General features: G+C 46.1%; 1 protein-coding gene and 1 long non-coding RNA gene across 3 annotated transcripts in view; one reads left to right on the forward strand and one right to left on the reverse strand.

Moving 5' to 3' along the window:
* The window catches only part of AFAP1L1 (actin filament associated protein 1 like 1), a 57,742-nt gene that overhangs the window by 9,880 nt on the left and 26,294 nt on the right, over positions 1–21,568 (forward strand). For both annotated transcript variants that reach the window (XM_006906377.3, XM_006906378.2), the window contains exons 2-6: positions 14,468–14,596; positions 15,683–15,766; positions 16,504–16,601; positions 17,485–17,593; positions 20,962–21,060. In XM_006906377.3, the coding sequence (XP_006906439.1) occupies positions 14,468–14,596; positions 15,683–15,766; positions 16,504–16,601; positions 17,485–17,593; positions 20,962–21,060 (519 nt within the window). The remainder of the gene's footprint in view (positions 1–14,467; positions 14,597–15,682; positions 15,767–16,503; positions 16,602–17,484; positions 17,594–20,961; positions 21,061–21,568) is intronic.
* LOC112475219 overlaps positions 1–21,568 on the reverse strand; it is a 57,775-nt gene that overhangs the window by 7,246 nt on the left and 28,961 nt on the right. The window lies entirely within an intron of this gene.

A 21,568-nucleotide genomic window follows, 5' to 3' on the forward strand; every position in this document is an offset into this window, starting at 1 on the left:
TGTGCTCGCTATCCAGGAGACAAGGATCCCAGTCATACCCAGCTCCTTGAATCCCCTTTTTGGGCTTTAACTTCTTCATCTGTTAAGTCAAAGAATTATAGTGCAAGGATCTATATACCTCAGTCCGTGGACTAAATCCAGCCTGCCACCTCTTTTTGTAAGTAAAGTTTTATTGGAACACAGCCATGCTCATTCATTATGTATTGTATATGGCTGCTTCCTCACTACAAGGGCAGAGTTGAATGGTTGCAATATAAGTCATATATGGCCTGCAAAGCCTAAAATACATACCACCTAGACCTTTACAGAAAAAGTTTGCCAACCCTGAGTTAGATTGTAGAGTTGAGAGTGTCTGCCTAGAGCACTGTGGTGAGAGGGATTCTGAGGGTGTGTCCAGACTGAAGAATGAAGCACTGTCCTTAGACCACACAAGAGTATGTATTCAAGAGCAGTGTTGGAAGAATGCCATTTACCAGTGTTTTTCACACTTTTAGCCCCAGAATCCTTTTGCAAACAAAATTTTAAGCAACAGAACTGCTTTGGGTGAAGTAGAAATGAGAACGCTGAGTACATCCCAGTCCATCCTTCCTATGCCCAAGGCAACACCTAAGGAAGCTACACAGATCCCACAGCTCCATCAGAACAGCATTTGATTACCACCTATCTAATCCTATGCCCCTCATTTTACAACTGGGGAAACTGAGGCTCAAGGAGTAGCATCTTGCCTAAGGTCACACAATCCACTGCCAGTTGGTTTTCCACGGAACCACTAATGTGGCCATGAGCTATCAGCAGAGCATGGACATCTCCCTCCTAGAGAGAAAACCTGTCCATCGCCTTTGAGGGCCTCCGGGCCTCCATGAGTGCATCATCAGCCATGATGCGCCCTCGCTGACCTGGTGGCCCACAGGGTTCAGGGCTGGGACGCAGCGAGGACACACTGCTGACACCCGCCCATGCGTCACAGTGGTTTGGTCAAGGCTTGCGAGACTCTCTTCTGAGACCACCAGAGTCAAAAGAAGAAAATAAAAATTGAATCGGACCATATTTTTAAGCTTCACTGATACCAAAACACATTTTTTAAAAATTAGGACATATCTTACAATTGATATATTAATTCGTTCCTTTTTCTCCGGGGTTTTTTTTTTTTTTTCTTTTTAAGCTGTTTTTTGATAGATAAAACATGTTAAAATCAGAGTCATCTTAGAATGGAGAAATTATGATAATTTATACTAAAGCTTTCTTTTGAAGATGAAATCAGATTTATTCATTTGTAGAATAAATATTTATTCTTCCTGCCAATTCTTGTTGAAGGGCTTGCTGAGAGCAGATCCAACTGATATGAAACCAAGGAGGAGTTTTTTTTAGCTCCACTTGAACTAAGAAAACTGATCTAGGAGTGTGCTGAAATGCCAGAGAGACCGGTCACATTTCCTCACCTCCGGCCAGCAACTAGGTGCAGCTCTGAGGGGTCACAGATGAGAAGCTCAGGGTCCCTGCACCCCAGAATCTCCTAGTGAGGCACAGAAAGTAAGACTTGGTCACCAATGCCCATGACATTAGATCATATCTGGTCACTGTCTATCAAAGAGAATATATAAAGGACCAGAGGGCTCCAGGGACACTTTCTAGCCAAGAACCTCAAAAGCACTGTGGTGGGGGTGGGAGTGGGGGGAGGAGGGGACATTCAAGGTGCAGAAAATGGCAGAGTGGAAAGAAGAAAGGCACAGAAATGTGCTTAGGGCACAAATCAGGTCAGCATACCTTCAGCCCAGAGAAGCAGGTAGAGGTTAAATGAAACCCCAGAGTCCTTCCCAAGAGAGGGGCCTTATCCTCTAGGTCCCTAACTGGGTGTGTCCCAGTCCGTGAGAGGCAGTGTTGCTCCAGATTTGTAACTAATAATAGTGGCGGCATAATGTGGGAGCTGAGTGCATTGGCTGTGGTGTCAAATTGCCTGGGTTTGAATCCCAGCTCTACTCCTTCCACTTAACCCCCTGAGTCTGAGTTTCTTCAACTAAAAATGCAGAAAACAATTCCCTGTCTGCCCATGGGAGATAACTGGATTCATTCAAGGAAAGCATTCAGCACATAGGAAGCATTCAATTGATGGGGGAGGGGGGGGGCGGGGGGAGGAGGGGAGCTAATGCTTAAAATACAGGTCTGTAAATGATCACCTTCCCTAATGAACTGCAATGGAATCCAAGCTCTCTGTTAATACTTTCCCTCAGCTTCTCTCTTCTCGCCTATCCCGGGAAGGCATGGAATAACAGAGGAATGGGGGATAAACCACAGGGAGCGCTTGCAGCACGTGGAGCTCCCTCATCATCTGTGTCATAAGGAAACTAGTGTTTGGCCCTGGGGAGCTCTTGATGAGGCGTTAGCATGAGGGGCTCATGCTAAGTGTTGCCATTTGGAGAAATACTTAAAGCCAGCAGCAGCAAGCTCACGGCAGAGTGAAAAGGGGGAGATTGGAAAGAGGTGACCACGTAGGGGCCGCAGTAAATTGTAGGTGAGCAGCAGACTGTATAAGATTGCTTCACCTTCATGTTTCAGTTAAGAACAGGGAGATATGAAACCTCAAACACTATCCATTTTCAATAGAATTAATTGTGTAGAATTGTTCGTCTAATGGGGGAGCAGAGGAGACATTTGTCTGGGGCTCTTCAAGACTCAAGGCATTCATTCCCAGGACCTTCAACCATCACTTTCTTGATCCCCACCCCTCCTCCTGGAGGCAGGAAACACCCCAGGGTCTTCCAAAGCCTGCCCCAGGGTGGCTGGGCTCCTGGGAGTCCTGGGTGCACAGCCCAGAACCAAATCCAGGGTTAGCACTTCTGCAGGCCAGGGGAAGGAAGGGAGGGAGGAAAGAGGAGGGACTTCCTACCTAGGCAGAAGTCAGGGCAGCCATTCTGAGCCTGACCTTTAGCCTCTCACCTAGAACATCTAGGCTAACCCCTGGGTGATGCTTGAATCCTGTGGCTGCTAATATCCGTGGTAACGGCCAAACTTTACAGGACTCCTCTGTGCTTGACACAATGCTGAACACTCCAAACATTATCTCCCTTTCTGATCACCCCAACCATCTGAGGTGAGTGCTCCCATTATCTGTTTCACAGATGAGAAAACTGAGTTAATGTCACCTGCCTAGGGTCACTGGGCTAGGAAGGGCAAATCCCAGGGTTGATTCTGGGTGCTTTTCGCCCCAGTCGCCCAATGTCTCAACTACCCCCAGTACTGATTCACCGCTTAGAAGGGACATCTGCCTCTCTTCTTAGTTCAGATTTCTGGAACATTCTTCTATACAGTGAACCTAATATTGTGGTCTTGGTGCTGCCACCCACTAGTCCAGGTCTGCCCTCCGGTGCCCCCAGTGGCCCAGAAAACAAGTCTGCTCCATCTTCCCTTTCTCTCCACCCACATGAGCCCCTCTGATCTTAGAGACAGTTGTCATAGGCAGGATTTACAGCCCCCTCCCTATTCTGTGATCCTTCCTCTGAATTCTGGGTAGTCTGTTAATCCCTCCCCAATCACCTGTTATGCATCCATTACTTTGCTGAGTACTGGGCAACAGTGGCAGATATCACAGTTTAATGGAGAAGGACACTGAACAAGTCATCTGCTCTGGAGGGTGCAACAGGATGACCTCACCTGTCCAGGAAAGCAAGACAGGCTTCCTGGAAGAAGTGGTATCTAAACCAACTCAGAGGATGAGTGGACACTATTTGGGGAGCAGGGGAGATTTTAAATAACAGTCAACCTGGTATTCATTAGAAACTGCTCTAGGCACTGAACATAATACCTTACTGGATCCACTCGACAATCCTATGAAGTGTAGGTATTATTATCTCCATCATGCAGGAGACACAGAGAAGTTAAGTAACTTGCCCAAGGTCACACAGCTAGTAGTGGGTAGCAGTTGGAGGAGAACAAGCCATGCAGAGGAAATACCATGAACAAAGAGCACTGGGGTGGGGTCTTAGTTATTGTAAATAGGTAAGAAATAATAATAATTAAAAAAACGTTAAACCTAACAAAGATAAATACATACTAAGTTCCTGTTAGTGCAGCCTGAGGCATCTACTGATGATTTTCTGGTTCTTTTATCACACTGATGTTTCTGTGGGCGACTGTCAACCTAACCCTTTGCCTTTCAGAATAGGGACACTGTTCAGTCTCATCTCTTGAATCCTACACAGGTTCCGTTGTTTGGGGAGAAGAAGAGCAGGCGGCACATATACTATTAATCAAAATTTACCAATTTACAAAACTTCAGGGTACAGAGTGCTCTCACTTTTCACAGTCATTGTCAGATTTGCATCTCAGAACAGGCCTGAGAGGTGGGTAGAGCAGTTATCATCACCCCACTTTAATGTTAAGGAAAATGAGGCTCAGAGACATGAGCGACTTGCCCAAGGCCATACAGCAAGTATGGAACTGGAGCTTGAGCCCTGAAATTCGGACTCTAGATCCTGTGATCTTCTTCTTCTCTCCACCAAAACACAGGGTACAGGGCGAAGCCAGAAAGATTCAAACATGGCACCTGTGACCTTCAGGAAGTCCCTTAGCCTCTCTAGGCCTCAGTTTCTTGTTAGGAAAACTAGGATAAGAAGAACTACCATGTAGGCTTGCCGTGAAGAGTAAATGAAGTAATAGGCACAGAGTGTTAGCCACAGAGAATGTTCCCCAAGGGAATATCACACAACACAAGGAATAAATACAATGACAGACAACAAGATGGATAAATCTTAGCAGTATAATAGTAAAGAAAAAGGCGACAAAAGATTACCTATAGCATTACTTTTAATGAAGTTAAAAACAACTAAAAAAAAATGTATGGGTACATCTAGTTGCAATGACACTATACAGGGAAAGAGAGCAACTATGTGAAGAATACAGCATTCAAGATGGCAGTTAGGTTAGGTGGGGAAGGCAGAAGTATGGGATCATAATGGGATGTAAGATATCGTCCAGATCCTGGCTTTTGGTAGATCTATAAATGCTTACTACATGAGCACTGATTACATATATAAATAACTGAAAGTAGCACATGCATGGACCAATGATGACAGTGTCTCATTAAGCAAGGTTTAAAATTAACCCAATTTTTGTCTACCTGAAGTCCTTTTTATAAAAAGAAATAAGAGTGTTAGGCACAGTAACCAACTTATAGGAAGTGTTGAATAAATGTTCTCTTTTATTCTTGGATATCTTTTATTTGCATTATCTGCATACCCCTAGCCAGTTGTTCTCGATGTCTGCACCAGGTTATTGTTGAGATGGGTCCTCAAACTCAAACTTCTCAGAAGCAGAAAGTCCAGCTCCATCTAGGCCTCAGGCTAGGCACCCATACTATATGAATGGACACCAGTGGGGAGTGGTCATGAGGTACACACTGTTGGTTCTAGCAAGCTTTGGGAGTAAGGAACTCCTCTTAGAAGAAGGCCAGAAAGTATTATAATGCAGCGATAAGAAGCTTAGGCTTTAAAGTTAGGCCTACATTTGAATCTTGGTTCTGTTAGCTACATGCCTTTAGACAAATAAGTGTGCCTCTCTGAGCTTCACTTGGTTCATGTGTAAAAAAGAGGGTAAAAATAGTATCTACCTCACAAAGTCATTACGAGGATTAAATGAGGTAATCCATGCAAAATGCTTAGCACAACATCTGGAACATCACTTAAAAGCTCAAAAATACTACCTGCTTTTATCATTGGGTATCCAAGGCCACTCCCCAAGACTGCTTCTGTTTTCCCAAGCTTTGGGTGAAGGAGATAGTGCAGACTGCTCAAAACGGAAACAGCTGCCATCTTGTATGTGGGGGGTGGGGGGGTAAATGTGTGTGTCACAGTTTTCCACTTCCTCCTGGAACCATTTCCTTTGTGAGCTAAACAGGGAGGAATCTGTAGACAAAGGAACAATTCTGGGAGAGCCCAGTACCACAGCCAAAAGTTATTTCCTTAGAAGTCAGTGGCTTGCCTCACCCCCTCTTGTCTGGAAATGGCTTGTTGAGAGGGAACTACAGCTTCCTTGATGGCCCAGGGCTCTGCTGGGAGAAGACAGGACCTGGGCAGAGCTGCTGCTAGAAAGGCCAATAGGATGCAAATATACAGATGACGTATTATAGCATTGTACACTTGAAACCTATATAATTTTATTAACCAATGTCACCTCTATAAATTTAATTTTTAAGGAAAAAAAAAAAGGATACAAGGCTTCAATAAGCCTGACTCATGGGAAAAGAATCACCCAGAAATAACCCCACAACCTGCTTCCCCACTGACCTCTGACCTTCCTGACCTCTAGCCTCCCTGCCTTCCTGAAATAACAATTGATCAAAGAATTGTACTACTCTATCATCCCTAATAATAATCCCCACAGTGTATAAAACCTTTCCCAACCATTCCCCATTTCCCCCTGGCACAAACTTACACATGGGAATTCTAAACCCCTCATTACAGAAGAGGAAAATGACACTCAGGGGGGTTAAATGAGTTTCCCCCAAATTCCACACTAATAAGTGGAAGGAGTTAGAACCCAAACCAGATCTTCTCATGCCAAATCCCAAATCTTCCCACTTCTTTCCCACCTCCATTCCTCAGGATTCTATGTTTCTGTCCCATAGAGTCAAACTTGGACTATTCTCTTCAACATAAAGGATATTCAGTTTCCTGCCAGAGCTGTAATTAACACACAAAAGCCTTCCAAGGTGACCTCAATCCCCCTTGCCCTCCCTCACACCAGGGCTATATTTAACTCCTGGAAAGCAGTCCACACTATGGCACTGGTTTTGAAGCTGGGATTTCTTTGCTACTCTTTTTTCATTCTTTTCCAGTCCACATGAACCATGGTCTCCCCTGTACACCCTGGGACAACAGGAAGTGCTGGTTTTAGTGATCAACAATGCTAGTCCAACCAGTGCAGACTCCTCCATGTTCTGCCCACTGTTTGGCCTTCAGTTGGATTCAGAGAGAAATGCTTGTAAATTCAGAGGAAGGAAGTGGGATGTCCCCATTGCCCCACATGGGTAGATTTGCAGCAACTTGGAAAAGACCATGGGCAGGGGAAGAATAGAAGGGGCTATTCTACTGGCCTCACCTGTGTTGCTGGGGGCCTCCCTGCAGGTTAACCCAGAGCTGGACATAGAAGTAGCATCCTGAAGGAGCACTGAGGGAAGCATCATTAAGTATCTCCTCAGTATTCTTCCCATTCAGAAAGCCTCAGTTATTATACCTGAAAAATGGGACTAGCCCACCTTGTCATAAGAATGAAATTATGTAAATAATACATGTAAATCTCTTAAAGTAGGGTATGGCTTACATAATAGTAATGGAAGAGTAATGTAAATAGCTGACATTTATTGAGTACTTACAATGTGCCAGACATTGTTCTAGGCACATTCTCATCTATTAGGGCTCATTCTCGCTGATGAGGTGGATATGCTCATAGGTCACCGATGTATGTATATGAAGCATGGAGCAGTTATGTAAGTGTTCTAAAGGTGCACAGCTAGGAAATGGCATCATTAAATAATGGGCAGCCATATTCACACAAGGGATACAAGTTCAACCAAACAAGGTTTGGTGAGTTCAGCTAAGTGAGAAATTGAGTTTCTGGTTCCTTTTATTCCCAGGACTTTCTGTTACTTCTTTTTTCTTTCTTTCTTTTTTTTTTTCTTTTTTTTAAGCACCTTTTTACTATGCTAAGCCACTATGAAGACAGACATGGTTTTAAAATCACATACACTTTATCAACTCAGAAGAAAAGTTTGCTTCAAGAATTCATTCATTCTACAAATACTTAAGCACTTATCTGTATCAGGCACTAGCATAAGCTGGCACTATTCCTGCCCTCAGGGATTTCAGGCTCATGTGGGGGAAACTGACTTTAATCAAAGAAATACAAAGGTAAATAGAATATTTCACCATGAGAAGTACCACACAAAGAATGATGCTATGATAGCATAAATAGGGGGAATGGATGTGGTCAAGAGGACAAGGAGAGTTTCCCTGAAGAAGTCGTGAGTGAATGAAGAGCTGAAGGGGAACATTACTGGTTTCATGAGAAGGAGGTTGTGATAGGCGGAAGGAACAGCATATACAAAAGCCCTGGGTTAAGAGGCTGAGGAACAGAGCTTGAAGGCAGCCTGGAGGGAGGTCTCTTTGGATGAGCCTGCAGGGTTGGAAGACCACAAGAAAGGTTCTTTTTCCTTTCCTTCCACCCATCCAAACACTGAAGTCACACTTGCTAAGTGTACTGCTTTCCATTCCAGCGCGACTTTCCTCTCCACTGCTATCATGGGTTACACCTCATTAATGTGCTAGCTTGTTAAAACACAACATACAGAAAGTCATCTCTAAAATCATCTCTAAAATCATCTCTAAAAATCAAAAATTTTTAAGGTAATGCACTAGTTCTTTCTCTAGGTCAAGAGCCTTTATGAGATGGAAATTGAGTTATTCTGCTGTTTGGAAATGAGAAAGGAAATTTGAGTAAACCAAAAGAAAAATTGTAGGCCCTTCATAAAACCACATTCTGACAACTCTTCCTATTTTCCATCTTTAACTCATGCTCATTGCATTTCCTCTGACTTTGAAAACAAAAAAGGATGAGTTGTCTTTGTCCTAAAGAGACTTGTCAAATAGTGAGGTGGGGAAAGGGAAAATTGTGTTTTCTCCGATTGCTTTGCAGTTAATGAAATTGTAACTTGCAAACTGTTTCCAAGCATTTTTGTAAATTCCAGAGTCTAAAAGGTGACCAGGAATGAGATCAGAAGTCAAAGTGCCCACTGAGCTGACCTGGTAGAAGCTGAAACAGGGTTGTTATTCCTGTGGTTTGCTGAACTTTAATTTATTCCCTTCTCTTTTGTCATGGAAATTAGACTCATTACCATTGAGATCTCTAAATATATCCAACCTTCCCTGCGCTAGAAATCAGACGGGCTGTGCTGAACGCCTTTTGCTTGAAGATTTCACTCAGGCTACATCAGGGATGTGGACCAGAGCTGTGGTACTGGGAGCAAGCAACAGTGCTTTTTGCCTGTGGCTTACTTTCTGCTCTATACCTTTCAGTTTCAATTAGGTGGGGTGGGTGGAGAAGCAGAGAGAAAATTCATTTTAGTCTTAGTTGGGTATTCACCAGAAATAATAAGCACTTTGTGGTCTAATCTTAGATTTATTTTTAAATAGGCTTCTAATTTTATTTGGCAAACTTTTTTGCATCTCAGAGAACAATTATCGCCCATCTTGGGTTTCTGTGCTTCTCTGTCCAACATAGTGAAAGATTGAAGACTTATAAACAATGATTAAACCATTTCTTCCTGTGTTTTTTCCTCACTGGAATTCACTGTACCTCCCTGAGGTTCGACTAAACCAAACAAGATCAATGAAATTTATTCGTGGCTCTAAATAAACTTAAGACATAAAAGACAGTCCTGTCCTGATGTCCCAGGCTGTCCTTAGAAAGCAGAAATGAACTGGACCAGGACTGAAGATGGGAGGGAGCAGGTTAGGAATTAGTAAAGATCTTTCCTGACTGGAGAAGGCAGGGACAGGATTTCTGAGTTGCATTACTGCCCCTCCAACTAGAAGATGTTGTTTCCCCACCTGACATGAAGGGAGTCCTTAGAATGCGAGCACCCCGAGGGAAGATCCACTACCTCCTACTGCCATAAGCACCCCAAGCTCAATGTCAGGCCCGGAACTGTAAACAGTGCATACGATGGAGCTTGCAGAATCCTATGAGTGCTCTTACCCCCTCCCTTGTGCCTACGACTGCCCTGAAACTGGAGGGTGGTCACATATGAAAGAACAAGGTACCTGTCAAGTACACTGAGCACCATACGTATCGCTTCATTTCACCTTCGTAACGACCATATGAAGTAACTACTGTTATTAACCACACAGTCGGCAGATAAAGAACTGGAAGCTTAGCAAAGTTAAGACATTTCCCCCGGGGCTCGCAGCTGGAACATGGCAGAGCTGGGAGAGAGGCCCATTGCACAGCCTGGACTCTTCTATGACTCCTCTAAGCACCAAGCTTTGTGTGATTTCAACACTAGATACTTTTATTTTCAATTGGTTGTGTGACCATAGCTAAGTCAAACCGCCTCCTTTATCCTCACTTTCTGCATCTTTAAATAGAGAGTTAGAACCGTGCTCATTGAATAAATGCTTGTTAGGCTTCTACTGTGATTGGGATACAGTCCCTGTCCTCGTGGAGCTTGTTACAACAACTACAGCAAATCTATTGCTAAATATGAATCTGGTCACTACTCTGGAGTCTGCATAGTTCTGGAGAGTACCAGGAAAAGCAGCAACAACAATAACACAGCCCTCACTGAGTGAGTGCAGTTCGCAAGCATGACCTGACCTAGTCCTATTATTTTCACTTTACAGATAAGAAAACTAGGGCTCAGAGTTCTCTAACATGCCATCTTTGCACAGTTCAAGAATGGCAGCATAGGAATTCCGATTTGCACAGGTCTGACCCCAAAGCCTAATCACTGTGCTCTTCCAAGCAAGACTCCAAGCTCCAGCTAGTTACAACCTTTTGTAGGATTCTTATTCCCCCCTTGACTCTTGGTCATTTCAGAAGGGGATGTCTAATGATAACTTTTTAAGGAATGAGGGAGGTCTTTCTGTGTTCCTTATGTTCACAGACATGCCCTGTAGTATGTGTTTTCCAGTGCAGCATTTTTCACAGATCAAACTTTGGACTGCCTGCATCACAATCACCTGGAGTACTTATTAAAATATAGATTCCTGGGTCCCAGTACAGGGTCTGCTGAATCAGACTCTCTGGATAAGAGGTCTAGGAATCTGTGTTTCCAACAAACCTCCTGGGAAAGTCTTATTCTTGCTAAAATTTGAGGCTGCTGTCCTAGGAGTATATATGAGCCATGGCAGAACTGTTTGTCATATGCATTGTATGCATATGATTTCTCTCCAAATTAAATTCTCTGATGGTTTAAATCCCTGTGGTTTGAATTCTCTGGAGGTAAAGACAAAGCTGCCATCAAAGGCACTTCTGTATTCACTGTACCTGAAAGCTAGCTTTTAGGGGGGAGTTCTGTATTGTCCCTGAAGAACCCAGTGCTGGATGACAGCTTTCCTGTATCCATGATGTATATGGTTCTCCCTGGAATGAGGCCCCGCTATTAAGTTAGGTATACGCTTTGAGTCACTTGTTTTTCTTCTGTGAGATCCTCACAGTTAAAGCTCTGAAGTTCAAAGAGGCCAGTGGGCAGAGGAAAAAATCAGTCCTACAATTTCAGTCTAGTGAGGGAACCCCCCCGCCAAGGTCAGGAACCCCACTGAAGTTCCAGCCCAAAGCTCTCAGCGGGAGGGCTTTGAGGGACTGCCCACCTGCTCCCCTCCCCAGCCTGGCCTCTGCTGCTCTAAGCCAAAGTCTTCTGATAGAGAATTCAGGAGCAGGGGATAAAGCTTTGAAGTCAGAAAGACCTGGGCTCCAGACCCAACCTTACTGCTTATTGGCTGGGTGACCTCACCTATCTGAGCCTCTGTTTCCTCCCTTGTGGGGCACAGATAGCAATACAATGTACCTCTTGTGGTTTATGAGGACTGAATGAGATGATGCATGATAACTGCCCAGCATACGGTAACTGCTCTGTTCTAGGGAAGGGTTCTTGCCTGTTTGCTGCCTACAAGCTGAGCTTTCCCCCATGGCTCACACTCCCTCGCCAACTGCACTTTGAAAACGCCTCTCCCTCAGCTGCCTGCCAGGTCCTTCCAGGCTGCAGAGACCACCACACGCGCTGGGCAGCTCCTCGCACCACCCAGATTCTCCACTCAGTTCCCTCATCCTCCTTTGCACTGCTTGGACTTTGGTGATCACATCGTAGTTAAACAAAAAAACATTTAGAAGTCAAAGTCCCATGTTAGAAACCCCACCAAGGGCAAGGAAAAAAAAAAAAACCAGGTGTCACAAAGCTTGGTTACTGTCGCTCATCCCTTTAAATGCAAAGAACTCACTCAGAACCTAATTGTTCTTACTTTCGAAACTATTATAACAAACCTTAAATTAGAAGCAGAAGAGTTTTAGAAGCAGGAATCCTACCACACATAGGCACTTACTGATAGCAGCAAGAAGAAATCTCTGGAACCTCACACCAAAGAGAAATGGAAGACAAAAAAGGAAGGGAGGGGAGGGGGAGAAAGAAGGAGGGATGGAGGGTACGATGGGCTAAAATGATTTTAAACGATTTCTCACTTCAAAGAGGGACACGCCCCATCCAGAAGCTTCCATCATATGGCGTTGCAAGGGCTCAGGCCCTGGAGACAGCAGGTTCACTTGGGCTCTAGGTGCGTGGTGCCCCCTGCAGTTGTGGAACTCAGTAGCTCTAAGAATCACACAAAGTTAGAATCAACCTGGCCTCACCCCTTTCAAGCTGTGCAACCATCCCATAGCTTCCCTCTCTTCTAGGACGTAGGTATCCCAATAGGACCTACTCACAGATGTGCTGTGAGAATTAAATGAGACGTTGCAGAAAAGTCCCTCAGTGCTCTAAGTGAAGTAGAGAGAGCTTACGAGGTGATAGCTGTCAGTGTCAGCCTTGAGCTCATTTCCAACAAATTTGAGGTGATGACAGAATGCCACAGAGAGATTGCAACATCACATTTTTCCAATAAGTATCGCCATCTATACTTAAGATTTCCATTTTTTAAAAGTCCTTGCGTGGTCATCTGATTGTTCCCTCTCATCAAACCCATATAACGCATCCACACTAAGAAGTCCCGTGACTAGATGCTAAAGAAGCTGAGATTAGCAATACAGTCTACATTTTAGAGAGCCTCACAGCCTGCTGAGGGAGACAGACACAGAGATCCTCACAGCACAGATCAGTGCGGTAGACACTATAATGACAGTATAAATAGCTGACTTGGGGTGAGCATTTACTATTTACAGGGCAAGGCACTTTTTGTGCATGGCATAATTCATCTTCACAATAACCCTAACTGGCAGGTGCTATTATTACTGTCCTTTACAGAGGAGGAAAGAAAGTCACAAACTTAATAACTTGCCAAAGGTCCCACAGCTAATGAATGATGGAGACCGAGCTTGAAGCTAGGTGGTCTGGCTCCCGAGCCAGTTTTCTTATGCACCATGTTATAGCCCCTCTTACCCATCCAGACCCTACAGCTATAGTCAAGAGTCTCACCGTTCCCTCAGGAGGGCCCAGGGTGGGGAGAAGTACATGGAGGTGACAGTCTAGAGACTAGATCTGAAGTCCTGGCTCTTCTGCTTGCCCCTTTGTGACTTCAAGCAAGTTATTTATCTTCTCTGAGATTTGGTTTCTTCATCTAAAAAGCAGGGATGATCATGGGACCTATCTCAAAACCTGTTGGTAGGACTATAAAATACCACCAGGCAATATGGTGCTATGGTTAAAGGAACAGTATGAGGGAACCAGATTCAATCAAGGCTCTGCTGGCTGTGTGACTCTGGATAAGTTATTTAACTGCTCTGAGCCTTAGTTTCATCCTCCATATAATGGAGATAATAAGTCTTAATATTTAAATAAGACTATAAGTATGAAAGGGCTGAGCACAGCTCACAGTAATTGTTCAGCACAAGCTAGCTTTTATTATTATGCACAAGTGGTTGGCGAGTTACAAAAAAATTCTACTGCTATAATGAGCCTAATCTTCAGCTCTAAGGCAAACCAAGTCTCTGTCACTCTGATGGACAGGGAGATACTCATGACATCATGGTCTTGGCATGCTCCAGTCTTTAAAAGATTCCACGCTCTAGATTTTGCAACTCCAAGTGGTCACAACCAACGGCAGCGGCTGGGAGCGTGTCAGAAATGCAGACTCTCAGGTCCCACCCCAGACCTCCTGAGTCAGAATCTACATTTCGACAAGATCCCCAGCTAATTCCTCTATATACTCAAGTTTGAAAAACACTGGTATAGTGTGGAAAGTGTGGTGATGATAGTTTGGGGCCTGGGGTGGGAAGGGTTAATGTTTAGTTTGGCTCCTGCCAAGGCACCGGAAACAGAAGGTTCCAGAGATTGAAGTATATGAACTGATGGGACAGGAAGGCTCCCTTCCTGCCTGTGTCCTGGATGGCCAGGGGCTCTAGCCTGGGACCTGCACTGAACGTGAAGCTGCAGTGAGGAAGGACCCCTGGGCCTGCAAAGCAGAGGGCATACTGGGACAAAGAGAAGCCTAAGTGCCACTGCTCTAGCTACCTGGGCTCAGTTGCCAGAGTAAACCTGGTCCAAGGCCATGCGAGGTCTCAGGCAGAGTGGGAAGGCCTAGAGGGACGTCACAGTTAACTGAGCAGGGTTCTCCTAAGGGAGGCTGGGCAACCAGCACTGGGACAGCTGTATGAGGGCCTTTGAGGTCTCCCTGTATACCCAACCCTGCCCTCTGGCCCCTGCTTCCCTGGCTCTGGTGGGTGAGGCCAGGATCCCAGACACAGAGTCATGACCATGCTTCCTCCTCAGTGCTAGAGCAGCTGCTCCCCGAGCTCACAGGGCTGCTCAGCCTCCTGGATCACGAGTACCTCAGCGACACCACCCTGGAGAAGAAGATGGCTGTGGCCTCCCTCCTGCAGAGCCTGCAGCCCCTCCCAGGTCAGCCATCAGCACTCTGCCTGGACCTCTTCAAGAACCTTCAGTAATTCCTCAGGGCCTGCTGGCAGGAGGAAGCCTAAGCCTCATAGCATGGCATTCGATACTTTGCATGGCCTGGCCATTGTCCTCATCTCCCTCAGCCCTTCTCCATCGCAACCCTGGCTGTGTTCTTCGTACACACACAATGCACATGCCACACATACTCACATACACACCACATGCCACACTCATGCACACAACACATTCTCACTCACATGCATAGCACATTCATAATATGTACTACAGAAGACACTTACCACCCTCACAGCATGCTCTCACCAACAGCATGTACTCACACACGCAGCACACAACACACAACATCCTCACATGCAGTCTGACATACACCAGATAGACACAGCACATACACATCACACTCTGCTATACACAGACACACTCACACACACTCATCTCTGTGAGTTGTACACCGACCCACATCATTACTCATGCTCCGCCCTCTGCTTCCCACAGCTTCTCTGCCTCACTGTCTGCCCCACAATAAGACCTCATCTGCTCCAGCCTTTTCTCTACACCCCAGTCAGCCCACGAGATGATATGTGGGAATCAAGAGCTCAGTGAACTCTAATGAGCTGTGTCCATGGCCGGCACTGTGGGAGGAGTCTGAGTGATGTAGTGGGAAGTCACTACTGAGTGACTCTCGAGCCTCACTTCCCAGTGATAAAACAGGTCAATGCCATCGGCTGCCATCACAGGACTGTGGGAGGATGAAAGGGGCGATAAGTTTGCCAGCTGTGCTTTCTGGAGGCCCTGTCCCCTGGCCATCTCCAGAGCAGCCCCTGTATTCTGTTTTCTATACAGAACTCCTTCTCCACTTGGAGAAGGAGATCCTCGGAAACAATGTAAACATGAAAACAAAGTTTGAAAATTAGAGAAATCATTTCGGTTGTGCACATGCTTTGCGAGCTGAGTGCTGTGTCCTGTGTGAGACAGAAGTCTGAGTGGGGCAGGGGAGACCTGGCCCCTCCTCACAGTCAGCAGCCGCAGGCCCCTCCGTCCTCACTGCTGGCATGTTCTCTTCCTTCCTCACAGCAAAAGATGTCTCCTACCTATATGTGAACACAGCTGACCTCCACTCCGGGCCCAGCTTCGTGGAGTCCCTCTTTGAAGAATTTGGTAAAGTGATCCTCTCCCAACCTCTATCTGTGGAAGGGTCCTCACTGCGCAGGGAAATACCTGCACCTGGACCCGACGCCAACACTACAACATCGAGTCACGTTAGGCATGTCCCTGGGCCTCTCTGGGCCCTGCCAGGTCTGAAAGTCTAGTCAAAACCTGTATGGTTATGGAAAATCATCCCCAAGATTTGAGGAATGGGAGGGTGAAAGCACAGGCCAATGAAGGTATGGCACATAGGGCTCTGTCTCTCCTGCTACTTGCATCCATTGGTAGTGGCCGCCTGGGACCCTGGCTTGAGCAGTCCAGCAGCTCAGCAGAAAATGAGGTTGTGATGGACTAGCAGTGGCACCATGGGTGTGGGAGCAGCTGAGCTGGGCTACGTGCAGGGTGTGTGCAATGCCTGCTCTCTCTCAAGGGAAGACAGCACTATTCAGCACAGGGAGAAAGCTATGGGTCAGGTGAGAGAGCGTTAGGGACTACCAGACTTAGGGAATATATCATACTTTCATAACATAACCCTTGAAAATTTCCAAAGCACTGTACAAAAATCCTCTCGATAACCCCAGGAGATAGACAAGGCCAATTTACAGATGAGAGTCTCAGAGAGATGAAGCCACTTGCTCAGGATTACTAATGGAGGAGGCAGTAGAGGCCTTCTGACCCCAAATCCAGCCCTCTTCCTGCTCTGCCATGCTCATCCTCAGCTTCTCTGCCCAATGGCTTATGCTCCTTAGACTGTGACCTGGGTGACCTTCGGGACATGCCAGAAGATGATGGGGAGCCCAGCAAAGGAGCCAGCCCTGAGCCAGCCAAGAGCCCATCTTTGAAACATGTGAGTCACAGCCTGGGTTCTCAGAACCTCAGGCCCTCGGTCCCTCTGGAGGGGTCAAGGGAAGCTCTCTCCCGAACACTGAGGACACACCTGGCTATACAGGACCCTGTTCTCTCTTCCATGTGGTAGTTAAGGACAAAAACAATGCCATGAGAACATTTTAATGACTCGTGCTCATTGTGCCCATGCTGAGCAGGGATAAGGTTGTGATCTGACTTGTCCCTTCAGGCCCAGAGGACCTCCCCACCCAAACTTCTGATTGCAGTAATACAGGTGGAGTGATGGGGAAAGACCTGGACCAGAAGCTGGGTGGCCTCTGCCCTCCTCCCTGCTGCTGAATGGCCTTAGGCAAATCACTTCCGCTCTCTGAGCCTGAGTTTTTCACCTACAGAATGAAGGTTTAGATGATATCTAGGGTGCCCAGCCTTGGGGTCATGGAATTAGGGCAAGTTTCCCCAGAGCCTAAACTCTTGGCCTTGCTAAGTAACATGTCTCGCATTTACTTGTCCTGCTGTTCTTCACAAGTATGTAGACATAGTTGCAAAGTGTTGCACAACTCACAGTAACTTTTGATAATTCTGTATGTGCTCACTCAAGTATAACTATTTCTATGTGGCAGTCTACAAAACTTTTAGACATCTCAGAGGAGCCTTGATGCTTAACTAATTTGGATAAGAAACACAGGACCAACCAAATAAACTTAAGGTTTCCCAGCTCTGCCCTCTGCAAGTCTGTTAGATGTTATGGCTTCACATTCAGAGACTGCATTCTGCCTTCTGGGAACTCCTGCCTCCCTTTCCCCAGCCCCCTTCCTATCACTCTGCTGCTCCCCTCTGTTCTCCTGGCCTTCCTGGTCTCACACACCTCCTTCGTTCCCCTCCAGGCAGCCGACCTGCCTCCACCGCTCCCCAACAGGCCTCCACCCGAGGACTACTATGAGGAGGCCCTTCCCCTGGGGCCTGGCAAGTCCCCCGAGTACATCAGCTCCCACAGTAAGTTCTAGACCCAAGGGAGTCAAGGGTAAGTGGTTGCAGGCTCCTCTCCTGAAATTCCAAGCTTGGCACCCACCCAGCCATGCCCACCTCCTGAGGAGCTGCCCGAGCACCTGGCCTCTTTAGTGACAGCCTAGGCGGGCCAATGTGTGTGACCCCAGGGCTCAGGGGCTTGCGTTCTAGTCCCAGTTCGGTGTGGCCTTGTATAATCCCCTTTCCCGCTCTGGGCCTCTGTTCCCCTACCCTTAAAATAAGAAAGAGGGGCTAGATACACACATGTAAATGTGCTAGGCTGGAAGCACACAGAGGACCAATACAACACAGTCCCTAGCACTGAAGTCGGTACTAACCTAAATACTCCCTCTTCAGTGTTGTAACAGATGGCTGTTCTTTGAGGATCAGTTAAGTCACTGGCTTGGGTGTAGGGACTTAACGTTCCATACAAGGAATTCTATGATGGTTTTTGGGTGACCTACAAGTTGACCTTGTGTAAGATAACGTTTGTGTGCTACTATCCTGTTATTCAGCAGCACAGTGGAATATTGTCCAACCACAAAAAAAATAAAGAAAATAGGTCCGTCTGTGCTGATCACTAATGAATTCTAAGAGATATTCACTGAAAGTAATCAAATACAGAGTATTACATATAACATGACTCCACTTGTTTTTTAATGGGATACACACACATGCATTCATCTGAACAATTTTTCTAGGATGTGCAAGAAACCATGGGAAATGAACGGAAATCTGGGTGAAAGGAACACATTCCCATTCATACTTTTTTGTGCTGATCGTGCTTTTCACCATGGGCATATATATTTTTTATTGTAGTAAAATACATTTAACATAAAATTGACCATTTCAACCATTTAAAAATGTCCAATCACTGGCATTGAGTAGCCTCACAGTGTCGTGCAGCCATCACAACTATCTAGTTCCCAAACATTTTCATCACTCCCGAAGGAAGCTCCATACCCATTAAGCAGTCACTCCCTATTCCCCTCTTCCCTAAGCTCCTCCCAATCACCAATCTGCTTTCTATCTCTATGGATTTGCCTTTTCTGGATATTTCTTATAGTAGAATTGTACAATATGTGGCCTTTTACACTTGATCTTAGCCAAAAGGCTGAGAAGCAATATGTGGCCTTTTGATTCTAGCTTGTTTCACTCAGCATGTTTCCAAGGTTCATCCACGACAGTGCATGTATCAGCACTTTTTTCCTTTTCATGGCAAAATAGTCCATTGTATGAATATACCGCACTTTGTTTATCCATTCATCAGTTGATGGACATTTGGGTAGTTTCCACTTTGGGGACATTGTGGTATATTATTTTTATGATTACTAAACAAGTTAAAACAAAGTGAAATGGGGGTTGGACCAGGTGGTCAGTGGCTATCTTCAACCTTGACAGTCTTGGGATCAAATGTCACTGAAAGCAGTTGTTTGTATGGAGAACAGGTGGCTTTATTTCATCCACTTAAGAACAGGGGAGGAAGGAGAGGATGAAGTGCTGCTGGGCCCTGAATTCCAGGTCAAGACCCTCAGCTAGATGAGGCACCTCCACCTCCCCAGGGAGCTCAGTCCCCTCTCATCTGGGGCAGAGAAGCCGCCTCTGGGATCAGAGGGGATCCGGGGGCAGGAGGGAAGGGAGGGTCTCAGGAAGGGCCAGGGACCTTGTCCAGGGAGAAAGCGCCAAGCCGATCATGGAGTATCCTTCCTCTTACACACAGCGTCCAGCCCTGCCAGGTGTTCGAGCACTTTGCCCTGGTGCCCCCTTCTTTTTCCCTATTATACCTCCCCCCACCACCACCCCTGGCCCTGACTCCCCCAGCCCACCTCACAAGGCATATCACCAGCATCTGAGGCCTCAATGCGCCTGCTGGGAAAGGCCAGCTCCGAGCCTCAGGCGGGAGATAGAACTGGATGTCCCAGTTGCTGAGAACTTTCCTCCGGAAACAGATGGACGGCAGGGGCTGGGAGCCCAGAGCAGTGCTCTGAAGAACGGTGTGGTGTGAGAGTGAGCTGGACTGGGAGAAGGAAGGCTTCCTGGAGGAGGGGGTGTGCCTCTATCTCCTAAGCTGGCAACTTCAGTTCTCATCTAGGCTCTATCACTAGCAAATTGTGTCTGGCCTCAGTTTCCTCATCTGTAAAATGAGGCTGATACTTATATCCCTGCGTTATGGAAATCAAAGGAGACAATAATGATATTTGGCATTTTTCTGGAACATTCCATGTGTCATGCACTGTGCTGAGAGTTTATATGCATTATATAACTAATCCATAGTGGCAACTGTTCCTATCACTTTAAGGTAAAGAATTTGAAATGCAGAGAAACTGGTTTTCTTTCCAAGGTCACTCAGTAAATGGTTGAGATAGATTTAAATTCAAATATGATCAATCCTAAAGGACATGCCCTTAACCCACTGAACTTCAGAGTGTGCTCCAGAGCCCATCTCATCAAAATAACCTTAGATGTTTAAAAAAAAAAAAAATCTGATTCCTTGGAGTTCAATATATTTTCTATTTTTACATATGTTTTTTAATGTCCTATTAAATAATTGAGGGGTTTTTTTAATGCATATTCCTCAGCCTAACCCACACCAGTGAATTAGAACATCTGGGGATACAATCCAGGGATCTGTATTTTAAAAAGATACCTGGTAATTCTGATACAGAATAAAATCTGAGATACCCCCCAATCCCTGTACTGTGCTGTCCCTGAATGGGAATGTGTTGTGAAAAATTCAGCATAGGAAGCTGCTGTATTCACTTTTATATGTATGATTATCATCTCCTTTAGTCCATTTCCTCCTTTGTAGTTGCAGGGGCTGAGGAGAACCATTTGACGAGAGAGATGTATTAGGAAGTGAGCAGATGGGTTGACGTGGCAGAAAATGAGGCAGAGGCAGAGCAGGGATAGGGTCTGAGCCCAGGTGCTGGGATACCACTCTGTACAGTACAGGGATCAAGCTGTAACCAAGACACACATGTACACACACCAATGCTCTGGGGTCACTGAGGAGGGGCGCACCACTCTGCCTGGGAAGGTCAAAGGAAAGATCTTTGAGCTGGGTCTTGAAGGGTAAGTAGGAGTTCTCTGGGAGAAAATAAGAGGGTAAAGGGAGTAGCATGAACAAGGCCTGGAGTTGTTACAGAGCCCACCAGGGCAGTTGCTGGTGACAGGAGCACAGAGGGAGCTAGAGCAGACAAGATGCAGAGGAGACCCTGCACCCTGACCAGGATGTTGCAGGGAATGCCGCTCTCTCTGCCCTGAGCAAGGGCACGGCATCGAGGGTCTTCCTCAGCCCTGGCCCCAGAATCTACCTGCACTTCTCCGAAGTCTGGCTCTTTCTGCCAAACCCACAGATGGCTGCAGCCCAGCCCACTCCATCATGGACGGCTACTACGAGGATGCAGACAGCAGCTACCCCTCAACCAGGATGAACGGGGAGCTGAAGAACTCCTGTAAGTACCGGGTGGGCCTTCAGTCAGCTTCTGTTCTCGAGGAACAGGCTTTGACCTGACCCTTGGCGTGCATGTGCCTACCACCCCCTTAACTCCTAGTATCACCGTGGTGGCCCCAAAGCCCTTGTTCTCAGTGATCCTGGGATTCAGTAGAAAAATCACTGGCATAGGAGTCAGGAGTTCCCACTGGGACCCTTGCCCTGATCCTGGATGACTGAGTTTAGCTGAGTCGTTCATTCTCTTTGAGCCTCATTTCCTTATGTATAAAATGGGGATTTGCTGGACTACTACGAGAATGACCTGAGACAACAGATGTGAAGATGATGCGGTAGTGACAATTGCTGATGTTTACTGAGCACTCAGCGAATGCCAGACACTTGGCTAAACACTCTGCATTCACTGATCCTCACAACGGCCTGATTAGGTAGATACTATTATTCTTTATGACCGTTTTACTGATGAGGAAACTGAAGCTCTGAGAAGTGAAGTCACCAAGGCCCCAAAGCTA

This window comes from Pteropus alecto, unplaced genomic scaffold (genome assembly GCF_000325575.1).
Source record: "Pteropus alecto unplaced genomic scaffold, ASM32557v1 scaffold40, whole genome shotgun sequence".
In the NCBI taxonomy this organism is placed as follows: Eukaryota; Metazoa; Chordata; class Mammalia; order Chiroptera; family Pteropodidae; genus Pteropus; species Pteropus alecto.